This window comes from Dermacentor silvarum, chromosome 8 (genome assembly GCF_013339745.2).
Source record: "Dermacentor silvarum isolate Dsil-2018 chromosome 8, BIME_Dsil_1.4, whole genome shotgun sequence".
Lineage (NCBI taxonomy): Eukaryota > Metazoa > Arthropoda > Arachnida > Ixodida > Ixodidae > Dermacentor > Dermacentor silvarum.
The window spans coordinates 497975-512253 of NC_051161.1; the positions used below are offsets into that span (position 1 = coordinate 497975).

Here is a 14279-nt window from a genome sequence, read left to right on the forward strand (position 1 = left end):
CCAACAGAGGGCCGACCACATTGGCCGACATGGCCAAGATAGGGCCACAGCAGGAGCATCCTTGAGCCAATGAAAAATGTGAAACTTCGGTCGGCCAGTCAGTCATCATAGCCGGAGGGTGTATGCACTTACCATGGCAGCCGAGCTTCTTGTGGACGATATTGCAATGTAAATAATGCAAATATGCACATGCAGTGTCGATAGAAGCATATAGCTCCTACATTCAGTCGGGAGCAAAAGTCTGTGGAGCGCATATGTACGGCACGTGCACCAGCAATTATACATTTTTTACTAGTGCAGCCGTCCAACGCACAAAATTTGCTCAATACAATGCATTGGTTGAAAATACCCTACGGCATCCGTTGTCCACAGACTTTTACTCACGTCTGTGCATTAGGCACATAGCATATATGTGCCTAAACACAAAGGAACAGACTGCTTAAGGTGAACTTATTTATTGAACGAAACATTGTACATAGAAATAACAGTATAACACTCGCATACTGTTATGGTTGAAGTGCACTATAAAATAATAGAAACTGAAATGCAACAATCTGTATAACTTGCACACCAATCAGGCCCTTATGTCATGCCCCACCTGTCGCCTCTGTGTTCGTCCTCCGTCCCGATCTTGCGCACCAATAAGCCAACGCTTTACAACATGGCTAACGTCTTGCATGGTTGCTTTTGGGTGGTTAGCGATGAGGCAGCCTGCAAATGAAACAATTGAAAAGGCGGAACCATCGTCAAGGTATTGCAGCCCTTCAAAAGCGCTAGAACAAATGCTGAAGATTGCCATACTGTGAAGGTGTTAGCAGCAAGTGAAAAACAACGAATAAAAAAGTCAATGTGCTTCCCAAAATTCCCATGAAATTAAAAGTTTGACAAGATGATTTATGTGCATTTGTGTCATGCATAGCACATCAGCATTAGGGTATTATAGAAACAGGGGAACCAACTTTACAGGACCCAGCTGATCCACAGGGCCATATAAATGAACGCAAAAGTTCTACAGTGTTTTTAAGATCTTTTTCCTCTTGGGTACACTATTTGTAAACTTGTCTATTGAATTGAACTTGTGCTTAAAAAATGAAGGTTTCCCTCAGGGCCTCTGCGTCCACTTTAACGAGGTTTGCTGTGTTTCAAAGGAAATGTTAAATTCTATGAAGACATCAAATTCTTTATGCAGGCCATGACTTTATAAAAACTGTTCAAATTTCCAAAATTTGAAATTTATGAAGCGTCCAACTGCTACCCAAGAATGCATTTGGCATGCTTGGTGAGGTGGTTATTTGTGGCACTATATTGAACTATGTGTTGGATGGCGCTCCCCTTACCACTGTGCCTTACCCGTACATGGGAGCCAACCGGTACTTGAAGTGCCACTTTCTCAAGCACCAGTTCGAAACCTGTGCAGTCTCTGCGACTGCCTCTGAATGCAGACGCCGTAGCCAGAAGCGCAGTGTTCGCCTCTGGGGTGTACCAGGGGTGCAGCCTCTGAACGACTGCGTCTTAAAATGGTAGCTCTCACCAGGGGAGAATGCGGGCGCGCTCCCTTTACATTTAGTACCACAGGTAGCACTGCATGGAGGTACCATCGGTGTGCTTAAAAAATATGAAACAACAGACTTGCAACTGTGCCTCTGTGAATAAAAGCGATTGGTTATTCTGTAAAAGTGTGTTATTGAGAAATGTGAAACTAATAAAAGTAATGTATTACACACCGCTATGAATTATACCAATAATTTGTGAGTGAGACTTTTGGTGAAATTTCACAATGAGCTGTGAAGTCGTACGTCAAAAAGATCCACGCAAGATCCTCTGACAGATTTAGCTTACAGAACTGCAAAACTGTTTTTGGTGCAAAGTTAGGGCTTTCTAAAGTTTATGCTTCAATGTTTTAATATGAACTCATTTTCTGGAGTTTATGTGAAATCCATTAGGCCCTACATCAAGATTTTGCTTGCTATAATTGGTTGAATTCAGGTTTCTTAAATTTGTCAAGTTGCATTTATATTGGATCAGCAGAAGTCTAATGAGAGCTTTCTATACGTTTTTCATTTGTATTTGAATAGGTAAATTGCAGTTGGCCTGCTTTCTCTGAATGAATGTAGTACACACATATTTCCTAGTTAGGAACAGATTACATCATTGCCTCTGCTGCACACAAAACAAGCAAGCAGAAATGTGATTTTCCAGGAACCATCAATGAAACAAAGTGGCTCTGCTGATTTCTCTTTGGTTCACTAGTCGTCATGGCTTTGTTTTGTTACAGATCTGTATTCTCTAAATCAGGAATTATTTTCTTCCTTATTTACTTACTTACTGAAGTATGTTATAGAAGCAGCAACTTTCTGTTCTACTTGCTTCGCGCATGTTGAACACTGTGCTTTTAACATGTTCTTTGACAGTTAACTCAGGTACTGGTGGATTATCCACAGGGTGTAATAGTGAATGATACATCAAAGCTGACACTCACAGAACATAATTATGATGTTAAGCTGACTATAGCTGTCAAGGTGCATGTATAAAAGCCAAGAAAGAACAGTAAACAGACAGAAAGAGTACTAATCTTGAGCTGCTTCTGTCCATTTGTTCTTCTGTCTACATCTGTAAGTGGCTCACACCAGTGGTGCACCGACGGGGGAGATTCGGGGGTTGAAACCCCCCCATGAGGCCAACTTAACCCCCCTTTTGTTTAACACCTTTTCTTTCCTTACGCATTTGAGTACTGCAACTAAGATTTAAAACGTGCAATCGTCTGCACACTCGCAAAAAGCGCATTTCATTGACAATTTCCCGTGAAGACATCGAAATTAGTGCTGTTTAGATCATATTGGCAAACTGTCCACCCCCCCCCCCCCCAGCCCCCCCACCCCTGGCAGAGATCCTGGGTGCGCTATTGGCTCACACTTTGACCCAAGGTTACACCTTAGCCTGCTAGATACTGACACCCATATCAGTACAAATATATGCACTTGACATCAACTTAATTACTTACTGCATCTTGTAGCATATTAATGCCCGAATGTATAACAATGCTCAAGCCGTAGATGGCAGGTACTGGAATCAAGACACTGGCTAAAGTTTAATCTAGTAAATGTTTAGAATGACATGCCAGCTGTGGAGCAAAGAGTTAAATAAAGAAATACGTTGAGAAACTAACCATTGGTATTTGTATGGTATTTGTATGGCATTGGTGTACCATTTTGTCCCATTGGTATGGGACAAAATGGTGTTTACCTATCTGCAGTGCAGGAATTTTTCTGAATAGACCACTTGTCTTTTCTCGTGACATTTTTTTTTTAAATCATGTGATTGTTAGCGCACATGTAAAGAATAACAACTCATGTTTGCTGGTTCTCTTTAGATGGTGATGGTTTCATACTACAATTGCTAGGTTACCAGCTACCTATAAGCTTCAAACGTTGCATAAAAAAGAAAAGAATTGACCATGTATCATGTTGTTGATGTTTGTTAGGGCAGAAAATGCCATCTTCTTCCCTGCAGAGCCTTTCCAGCTAAATTTTAGAGCTGCTTCTTTTGTGAGGAGGGCCCGAAGAAGTCTCCGTACTGCGTCGGGAATGTCCGTTCCGCCATATCTAGAGAAGTAGGTGACCTGTAATGTAACATAAGAGACATAATGGCCCCCTGATAGAGTAAAAATCTCATATCGTCATCCTTAGCATCATCATATAAAATATCTAGCTAAGTTTCGGTGAAAAAGATGTTCATCACCTCATCTTTGAGCCACCATGTGAGGCCCCTACCGAGAATGAAGATAAGCAGGTCAGCATGCAATGAACATGCAGTTGTGTTACTCTAGCAATTGTAAAAGATTTTTTTGCTTCCCAATGCTTTGTCCATGCACAAACGTTATATAGTAGCAAGGTGACGTTTATTGGTCTGCATGGTTCAATGAAACACTTGGTACGCTTAGTTGCCCAGTTGATCCAGAAGCAATCAGTAATTGCAGGAAGCGCTCCTATCCATAGAAGAAATGAGCTACCGCTGAGATAGGCCGGTATCAGTGCCTGTCAGTAACTAATGGCTTGACAAACCAGGCAAGGAACAATATTGCGTGTTCTACTGACCAACACTGAGCATAAGAAAAGAACTTTTTGCTGTATTAGAGAAATAAGAAAGCATCACTTAGCATCAATATTCTCCTTAAGTCGCTTAAAAGCAGATGTGACTGTGTAGCTACATTTTATAAGAAAGCTGTCACTATGTCAGACCAGTGCACACCTAGACTCTAGCATGCCTTAGACTGAAAGCTGCACATACACAGTATTAAAAGCACATATGAAGCTCGAAAAGAAAGTTGGTGTTCTACTTGTTCATCTCAGCATGGCAACACAATAAAGGCTAAACAAACGAAGTCCATCTTACTAGTTTTCCAGAGTTGCCTTCTGTCGAAAGGTACTCTTCCAATGCATATACTGCATCAGCATTTGGTGCAGGTAATATCGGGCAATCCTCTGGAATCTTCAGTGTTGGTGTTGCTTTCGAAGAGGTAATTATTGCTCTGATGCTTCGAAGTTCGGCCAAAATGGCCATTTGGTTTTCAAACGCTTTTCTTTCAAACGCTAAAAAAAAAAAAGAATTTCAACATTTAGCATCTCAGGAATACTATACTGGATGGAAACTGCAGAATGTAGTAACTACAATCTCCACCCACAAAATCACAATGCATCTGTTCTAGCTATGTGCCTTCGCATTTCAAAACATTAGCTGTGAGGCTCCGATATTTCTAGAAATTTTCCTCCACCGTGACATCATGCAGACATAAAAACACAGTTGGCTGGCTCATTTGCAAAATGTGTCCCTGAGTTAAACAGCATTCCATTTGCTACCAATTTCTTAGGTAGTAATTGACTGTATGCAAAATCATCTGCTTTGCATGAAGATAACTCAAGGAACGTGAACAAGTCATGTATTACTGCAATATGAATATACCTTTTTTGACACAACTGTTCGTGGAAAACAACAAAGTGTACTTCTAATCAGACTGCTGCTAACAATCAGATCATTTCATTACAACCGGATTATGTATGATAAATGCAAAGAAATACTAGCTAAACTTATTGTTACTTACTAAGGCCCTTCCACATTGAATTTAGGCTGCAAAGCATTATATAAAAGAGCACAGTGCGCAATCTTCTCTTACCAGCAAACCGCTCACCCAGCCTTTCAATTTGTCGACTAACGTTTGCTGTCGAAGGCACTGGTTCTGGAAAGTAAAAATACGGAAAAGGAGAGCTTTTCAATTTTAGAGCCAGATGGGGTACTTTTCACAATGAGTGCACCTGATATATTAAATGCACATCACTGAAAAGGACACCTTCATGTCCTTAATTCATGCACATTTAAAACTGCGCCCTGTTCAGCAGCCAATGTCATTGAGCATGAACAATGAGTTGCCATGACAAGTGTTGGATTTGTAGGTTTGGTGACTATTCAAAACCTTTGAATAATAAGTTATATAGTGTTCTATTCTATTCGATCATTGAATAAAATACTCACTATATGCAAATTTGAATATTCTTTGCATACCTGATTTCGTCAACTTTGCATGGTTAAGCATAAAACTGAAGTGTTAATGCAATAACGTTTGCCACATGCAACAGCTACGGTAGACATAAAACAGACATGGGTGCACTGCCATGTCCATGTCTGTTGTGTACTATGTATGAGTGAACTCTGTATGGAAATGATAGCACTTTAGCCAGAAAAGCCTACCTGTCAGGGCAACGGAGCTTGCTATACTACGTAACTTAAATTGTAGTTGACGAAGTGAAGTACTCAAAAACTATTCAAATTGGCAAATAGTGGCTCTTTCATCTGATGGTTATTGTGCGGTGCTACTTACGGATGCTGCATCTGTTTGATAACCTTGGATTAAATCAGAATACAATTTGCTGCAACATTATTTGATTATTAGTGACACTATCTGTCGCAACTATTCCAACTGTTGAAATCGTCTTCTTTTGTTGCTCTGTTAGACAATGTGCATTTTCCATTTAGCCTCAACAGTGCACACAGCTTAATGGCCCACAATACTACTTTTGTAAACTTCACCTAATGATCCACGACCACATATAAGAGTGAAGAGCTCGCAGTGTAAGCTATCTTTTCATTTTTCACTAGTAATGCTCTAATTCCGCTTTTAATAAGCAATGCTTAATAATACCCAATATATTGTGAGAAAAATGCTAATCCGAACGCTTGGACCTGAATGTTATTTTATGCTAATGGTAATAAACATTGTTAATCCCCCCCCCCCCCCCCCCCATTCAAAGAAATTCCAGAAATATTCAATATTCGCTTCAAATCAATTTACTTATGCTGCTGTATAGCTATGACAACGTGATTATTAATTAGCAAACTTTCAAAATTGTTTGTCTGATTATTGCCTCTAGGAGGCATGTCGTAGTGACAAATCAGAAGTGAAGTCGAAAGCACGAATTTTTGCTTGAAATTTTACGAGATCAGTTTCCAATACATATATATGAAACTATACTGCAAGAACATAGCACTGGTCCAGTTAGTACGTTTCTTCACAGTGAAAAAGAGCATCATACAATATACTTAACCTGGAACAATGCATTTCAAAGCACAATGCAAGCCTACATTTCTCAGAATTGGTGCTGGACACACAAGTATAAGCAAAACGTTATTCTTGAAGTAGCACTGGCTGAATTAAGCGTACAACTATATACTAATGCAAGGCATTAATTAAATGTCATTTATTAATCCGTAGTGTCAATCTATTGAGGGATTATAACAGGAAGGGCATCATCAGAAAATTATAGCTTACTTCTATGAGTTAAAGTACTATGCCACAATAATAATCCAAAACGTAACAGGAGTGTTAACAGGAACTGTACACACGTAATATCACAACTGTAGAAAACAATACCAGTACAGCATAAACACAACATACATGTACTAATATAATGAAAACTAGAAAATTGTACTAGTAAACATAATTTAAAATCTCGCTATAGATGAGTGCTGCTTGTTCATAGCTGATGTTGCAAAGGTTCTAGTGTGGAACTTCCAGTATTGGTGTTAGTGGAAAGAATGATAACTTGAGACAGTCAGTGTGTAACTAGTAATTATGTAACGTTTGTAAGCATTTATGATGTGGTAGTCTTGTTTCTGAATTTGGGACGTATTGCAATGTGTTTGTAGGTAGGTGATTGAAAAGGAACTCGTACAGAATATTTATATGGGTAATTTTAGCTCTGTAATGAAGGCTGATAATTACACCTTGGGGTTGTAATTCAGCAGTGAACCTGTCATTGCATGATAATTTACATATACACCAATTAAAAATGCTCATATGTGAAATTTCGCTAATGAATTGACTGATCGGCAATTTTGTACGAACTCTAATGTCTACTTCAGCTGTAAAGCCTTCTAAAAAAATTATATTTAACCCCTCATTTTCATTCATCTGAGACAGATGCTACTGAAATGCACAGAACAGGATGCTTCACACGTAGACTATTTGTGCTACTTGAGGCAGAAGTCATACCAAAGTGATGTGAATTACTGTTTTCCACATGGCTCTGCCTTGCATCGCACAATGGCCTGTTTACTCTGGTGTTCAGTCTTGCTGGGTGCTCTTCTCTGCTTGGCACAACAGACCTGTGGTGCATGTCATTGAATGCTGGTCGCATTGCTTGCCTCTGTATGCCTGCAAAAGAGGAAAAAAAACACGTATAAAATGAATTACGACATTTCACCGCTTAAGCATTACTTGACTACTTTAGGCACTTTGAATCTGCCTGTCTGTGTAGTGTGTGCGTCCGTCAGTCCGTCTCTCTGTCTAGCCTCCGGAGTCGTTGTGGTTGTTTCATTAACTCAATCAACTCCAACTCGATTTAAACACGATATGCATGACTTGCATGACTTGCGATATGTGACATTCAAGGCATGCATGACATGCCTTGAATGTCACGATATTCATGACTCCCATGTCATGATATTGATGACATTAATGACATAACTATAATGATTTAATCTCTTATGCCATCGTGGTCATTTAAAGGGATAATATCGGGCTATGTATGACATGCATGCATGAGAATGACATCCCATGAGTGACATTGATGTAATAAATACATGTCACAACATGTATGCCGTGACATGTACGTTTGGACATGACATATTTATGCCACGTCAGACCCCATTGTGTACAACATTGATGTCGTCTTCTGTTGTCACACGCAGGCTCGCATAAACACATACAATTGCTTACTCTACACGAACACATTCGCCCATGTATTAACTGTGAAGTGCACTGCTGAATACTGAATAGACAGCCGAGCACAAATGCTTCGCATGATGTTGATTCACACAGTATGTGGGATCTGCACGATTTTATCCCTGCAACATAGCCCTTTCAACATTTGCCAACAAGCATCTCCAGCATACCAGAGTTCACTGAAAAGCCCACTTTGTGTGAAATTACCTGGTGTGTAGTTGTACTGGGTTGTTGTCCGGGAAAGTGTGCTTTGGGTCTCCACATGTCCATCGTTTTCAAATTGAACTGATCCCGTAGCATCTGCATAATGTATATAAATAAAGTGCAGCCCTTCTTGTGTAAATATTGTAATGAAGTCATCTAAAAAATGAGATGTCTGTAACTGTTTGCAATGCTTTTCTAAAATTTGAAAAACAAACTTTACAGACAAAAGAAATATTTGATGTACGAATTTTTGGATGCAGTAATGAATAAATACATATGAATGACAAAATCAACAACATCTACAATCGGGCAAGCTCGCGGAAATTCATTTTGCAATAACTATCGCAAAAGCATGAAGACAAGCACAAAGTCTGCAGTGCCTTCGATCTAGCAATTTGTGTTTTCCTCTGTAACATGTTAACGCGTATGTCTTCATTACTCCATGCACAGTGTTTCAGCAGCTGCTAAACACCAGTTAATTTCTCTGCGCTACCCTTTCCTTCCAACGAGATAGCTAACAAAGTGAATGAACATTTACAATAACAAGTTTTTGATAAAAATGCTATTATGCGTTATGTGTCGACTCGACTTTGGCACATCGTCGCCACTTCAAGGTGCTTTGTACATCACCACCAATCCCACACTTGAGCAAATTGGAAATGTTTAAAGTACAATGTGAGGACTAATGTGGTAACACAACTCATATGTTTATACCGAAGTGATGTAATGTTCACTTTAATTTAATTTTAGGGGATAAATTATTGCAATTCGTGCAAGCTGGACAATGAAGAAATAAAGGTAAAAAAATAAACCTACCTTGCGTGAAGGAGCTCTGGACACTACTCGAATCTTCGCTATCACTTTCTAAAATAACTTTTCTTTTCCTCTTGCGGCGTGCTTTCTTTGCAGCCTCTGAATCTTCTGTGTCCAGGTTTGATTGCACCAAGGCATAGGGCAGGAATTCTTTGGCTCGCTTGTATGTGCCTGTTTTGTAATAGTTACCCAGTTAAGTACCATTCTTTTTCTATACTGGCATGTTAAATCAAATGTAATGCTTGTTGCGGCAATGTTATGCTAACGTGGCATGTTATGGCAATAGAAAGTGACCTTCACCATTAGCTTAAACTTCAAAAAGATGTAGGATTTGAATACCTTTTTAAATTACACCCTCGCTATCAAGTGGAGTGACAAATGAAATTCTCGAGAAGGGGAACTGAATAGCCGAATTTTTTTGTTAGTCGCAACAGCATAAGCTCAATAGATACTAAAGCCAAGGAAAGCATAGGGGAAATGATTTGTTTGTTTTTTATTGAAGTGCAGCAATATTAAGTTTAGGAGAAATGAAAGTGCTTGAAAAAACAACTTAGCACTGGCCTCAAGTTGTTCTTTTTTTGTCCACTTTCATTTTCCTTTACCTTATTATTTCTACACTCTGATGAAGAAGACAGATTAGTTTCACTACGCTTTCCTTGGTTTTATTATCTGTTGGCTTCATATGGTTGTGGCTAACACAATTCTGAAGAGCTCAAGTTCTTCCATAGCTGACTTGCTTTTACCTTCACGGCGAGTGCTTTCATAAAGCCATGTAAGATCGCTGACAATTGTTTCCACTGTACCTCTTCAAATTAATAGAGCACACAAAAGCTGCCATATATCGGAAAAGAAGGCATAAAGTCTCTGTGAGAAATTAAAGCGCATCACACAACTGCAGTGAATTCATTCGGGGATAATGTAGCAGATATGTAACACTATATGAAGGTGCAAATATCTGCTGGTTGGCTCAGGGTGATAACAGAAAGATAAAATGCTGATAAGGCAAGGTCAGATAAAGAACAGTAATGTTGCCCATTCACATTCTCCTTTTGTTGTTCTGGCAAACCTTTTAACAAACAATACAGTGGAAGAGTGCTGACTTGGACAAGTTGGTATGTTTGCACGGGGAGTATCCCAGAGATGAGACAAATGAAAGGCATAGAAAAAGCAGTGACACAAACCACACAATAAAGCAATTTAAGTGTTAAAACGAGTCACAATTTACAAAAAAATAATTTCAGGACGTGTTAACGAGACAGACCGATAAATGTTGCAACTAAAAGAGACTTGTATCTGTCTCATCACCATGTAATTTCTTTTTTTCTTGTACTGACCAGCCCATGTCACCACTCTTTACAGCTCGTTTCTTTCAAACTGGGTCTTCCTTTACGACTCCCTTTGCATCATTCTGCTCAGACTTGCGCCAGCACGTCATCTGTCCTTACAGGGCCCCTCATCAGGTCTGGCCATTTCAAACTGACAAGCACAGCGCATACAACTTGCTATGTGGCCTAGTGAGGGCATGCCATATAACAAATTTTGTTTATGCACTGGAAGGTGTTGCATGGCATTTAGGGAGCGGTCTACTGCAAGAATTTTTCAAATTGGTTCATTAATAGGCAACACATATATTTTAGTGTCATGAACCCGACTTCAGGATGCAAGCATCACCACCGACATAGCCCCTTCAGTCACAGTGTACGCATTTGTGTACGCGACTTATTTTCGCCATTTCTGTGCAGTTGTGGCAAGGAATAGACCGCAAAAACTAATTTTAGGGTAAATGAAATGTTCTACTAACCTCAGGTACCTTTATCTTACTTCGGAGAAATCTATCGCTACCGAAGATCCCTTTGGGGAAGGCACTACAGTGTTTGATGGGAGGTGTGACGTGGGACGTTTTTGTAGCAGTCACGAAATAATTTCTTTATTCTTTCTAGTAAAGCTTGCAACCAATAATTACCTTGTGCAGGTATTTCACACTGGTCATTCACGTATTTTTATGAAGAAATGTATCATTGCAGAGTGCACAATTATTAAACTTAATCACTCTATAATCGTGGTGATCCATCATAAAATGCAGAAAGATTCACTCTACCACCATGACTTGCTCTTAATGGATTATGTAGCGCCGTGCATAAAATTATGTAAATTTTAATAATTTATCGACAGTCGATCATAATTCGTGACTTAAGGGGATAGACAACTCTCCATGGATGTGTCCCTGTCTAGTCTCCGCAAGCGAAATTCCTTCCGTTCGGTCAACCATACCAGAGCTGGAAGATCGCGCATATGTCACGGGCTGCACCTTTTTTCTTTTAAATGTGAAGCATTTCTTGCCGGCAGCTCTGTCTGTTGTACCACGTGCCACACCCCCACAGCGCATCCTCTCCCCCCTCTATCTCCTCTCCTACGCTCCCCCCCTTTCTCTCCTCTAGAGATCCGGAGCAGCGCGCACGACAGGTGGTGCGACAGCTGAATACTCCGCTGGGGGCGCCACGGTAGTTCCGCGGTATGAAAATGACGGAGCGCGCGCGCCTCATTCTCTCTCCTGTGCAGTGCCGCGATGAGCACTCGGGCCGCTGCCGTGAAACCATCTCCCGCTCATGCTAACCATCTCCCCGCTGCTTCGCATCCACACATGGTTCCCTTTAGCGGAAGATGGAGTAATTTTTTTTTCCCCTCGCTTTCTTGCTGCGCGCTGAACTCCCGCTGACGGTGTCGCGCGAGCTGTTGCGTTTGTCTCGTTTCGCGGAGCGCACGATTTTGCGCGCTGTGCTCGGGAACGCCGACTGGCGGTCAATGCTACACGAACACTGCGGCAGATGCAAGCGGATCACAGAGCATGATCGCGCGCTGGAACACGGTAGAAAATTGGATAGTTTTGCTCTCTCTCACGCGGACGAAACGGAAGTACATCTCTCTTGCTACGTTACGAAGTATAACGAACACATGCAAACATTAGGTTTGCAGTTTTTAATGTTTCTCTAAACTTTAATTCGTCTATTGAATCAACAGATGAAACGATAACTGCTGTTGCCTTGAATAAGTCGCAAAGTCACGTGCCGCTGTGAGTGACCTGTGTCACAGCGCGGTGAACTACGTAGGCGCACCGCAGAACGCGCACTTGGATCTGGTTGTTAGCGTGGCGACCGCGAGGAGAAAGGCGCAGACTGTTTGGTTTGAAATTTTTGCTCTTTTCACTGTTCGTAGCGGTGCAATACTTTGCAGGCGCGATCGTTAGCGCGCACTGTATGAACTGTACGTTCTTGTCAGTTTGAAATGGCCAGACCTGCTGATGAGGCGCCCATTAACTCTGTGCTGTTTTTCCCTCCAGTAACAACATCTTGCATGACAGCGGTACAAGATGCTTACTTTTAGTGGCAAGAATTCTGGACTTGTATTGCAGCCAGCTCTCCTCCACTTCAGACATCCCGATAATCATGCGGTCAACTTCACTCTTCTTGGTCGTGGGAGGCCAGAAGCATGTCGCGTTTTCCTTTGTTCCTTGTACCCAGATTGTGGGAACCACATAAGTGCTGCCCTCGTCCACAAATTCGACTATGTGAAACCTGGAACAGTATACGTGTCACACTGTCAATTCAGGCAAATCACTTCATTGGCGCTTGGTAGTGTTGCACTAGAATACATAAGTTTCGTCCTGATTTAAGTATAGCCACTCAGGACACTGGCCAGTCTTCTGGATCTGGGCCGCTATCTTGTACGCGTTCGAAAAGTCGGCGTCCGGTTTCGCCTCACACGATTCCCCTAGATTTGCCTAGGCTGCCATATCGGTGTGCCACCCCTCCGAGCCACCCCCAGAAGCACCGGCAATAGTCGCCAACGCCGCGCGCGTTCGGTGCGAGCGCGGGCAGACCGCCGACGGCGTCGACAATTGTTCTGCGCGTTGCTGGTGCTGCTGCATGTCCAAGTTTATACAGCTGATAAAACTACTATCCTTACTCCGTATAGCTCCCTATAAATTTACTATCGCAATTGATGATTCGCCTTTCGGATGAAAGTGCGACATTTGTTATGCCTGTGCATAATAGAGTTGTGACGAGATTACAGTGTTAAATACAGTAATACACTTTTGGCATATCTCAGCACACATCGTCACAAGCAAACTTCAGTAAGCCTGCACAGTTGCGTTCTCATAATTATTCCAGCATGAAAGTAAACAATCTGTGACTTCACATTTTGAATCACTCGACCATAATGTCGATGCTAATTGATTTGGAAGCACATGTCAGCCTCACATTCGCGACCGCGTGAATTGACCATGGTGGTGCGATCAAGAGCCACGGTGGCCGTGTTCTGTGAAAAGTGTGAAGGCGGCAGCAGATGTACCGGCTGAGGCGAATTAGAAACTGTTCAGCTTTCTTTTTCTAATTAGTTTATGGCCGATCCAGCATTGCCCGCTGATCTCCCATTACAAAGGTATGTGGCCACAGGCATCATAATTCTCACCTTGCTTCCGCCTAAAAGAAAGACACCTTCGTTTGCGAAATATACTATCTATATTGTACCGTCGCCAAAATAAAAAAAAAATGTCTGACATTGAATTGCGAATAACAGGACCGGAAACTCACCAAGGCACTTCCACAAACAGTTCAATGGTGTGTGGCTGCGGCAGGCGAGCGACTGCTGACACAGAGTCACAGAAGATGACACAACAGCAAGTAGCAGTCGAACAGGTCACTGTTATATCAGAGAACGTCGACGGACCGACAAGCCTTTTCTAGACGTTAACGAGAGCAGTTTCAAGCACAGGTGCTGCAAGGACGGCTTTCACTACAACTCGGGCAGTGTGAGGGATGGCAGCCAGATGATCAGCAATAATGCAGTCATGTATTTTTCAGGTTGTAGAATGTCGCCAAAGCGTGAATCAACAATGTACATGCCGTGCGGCCCATGGATCCAGCTACCACACCACAACAGTTGAATGGTGGAAGTTCCTGCACCACTAGAAGAGACAGCACCAGCA

At 41.5% G+C, this 14279-nt stretch overlaps 1 protein-coding gene across 1 annotated transcript; it reads right to left on the bottom strand.

Moving 5' to 3' along the window:
- Positions 1–2938: 2938 nt before the first annotated feature.
- Positions 2939–13265, bottom strand: LOC125947488 (uncharacterized). The gene is made up of 7 exons (XM_049672305.1): positions 12668–13265; positions 9296–9463; positions 8483–8575; positions 7544–7705; positions 5171–5233; positions 4393–4589; positions 2939–3619 (listed from the first exon to the last, which is right to left on the bottom strand). Exons 1-7 carry the CDS (start codon positions 12735–12737, stop codon positions 3422–3424), a joined length of 951 nt encoding a protein of 316 aa, XP_049528262.1. The 5' UTR covers positions 12738–13265; the 3' UTR covers positions 2939–3421.
- Between the last annotated feature and the right edge of the window lie 1014 nt (positions 13266–14279).

What these genes read in the sequence shown, in the direction of transcription:
- LOC125947488 (XM_049672305.1), bottom strand. Translation starts at nt 12,737, where the DNA reads ATGATTATCGGGATGTCTGAAGTGGAGGAGAGCTGGCTGCAATACAAG. An exon ending in CCAGAGCTCCTTCACGCAAG is followed by an intron (nt 8,576 to 9,295) that starts GTAGGTTTATTT and finishes TACATTATGCAG; the next exon opens with ATGCTACGGGATCAGTTCAA. An exon ending in AAGGCAACTCTGGAAAACTA is followed by an intron (nt 3,620 to 4,392) that starts GTAAGATGGACT and finishes GTTACATTACAG; the next exon opens with GTCACCTACTTCTCTAGATA.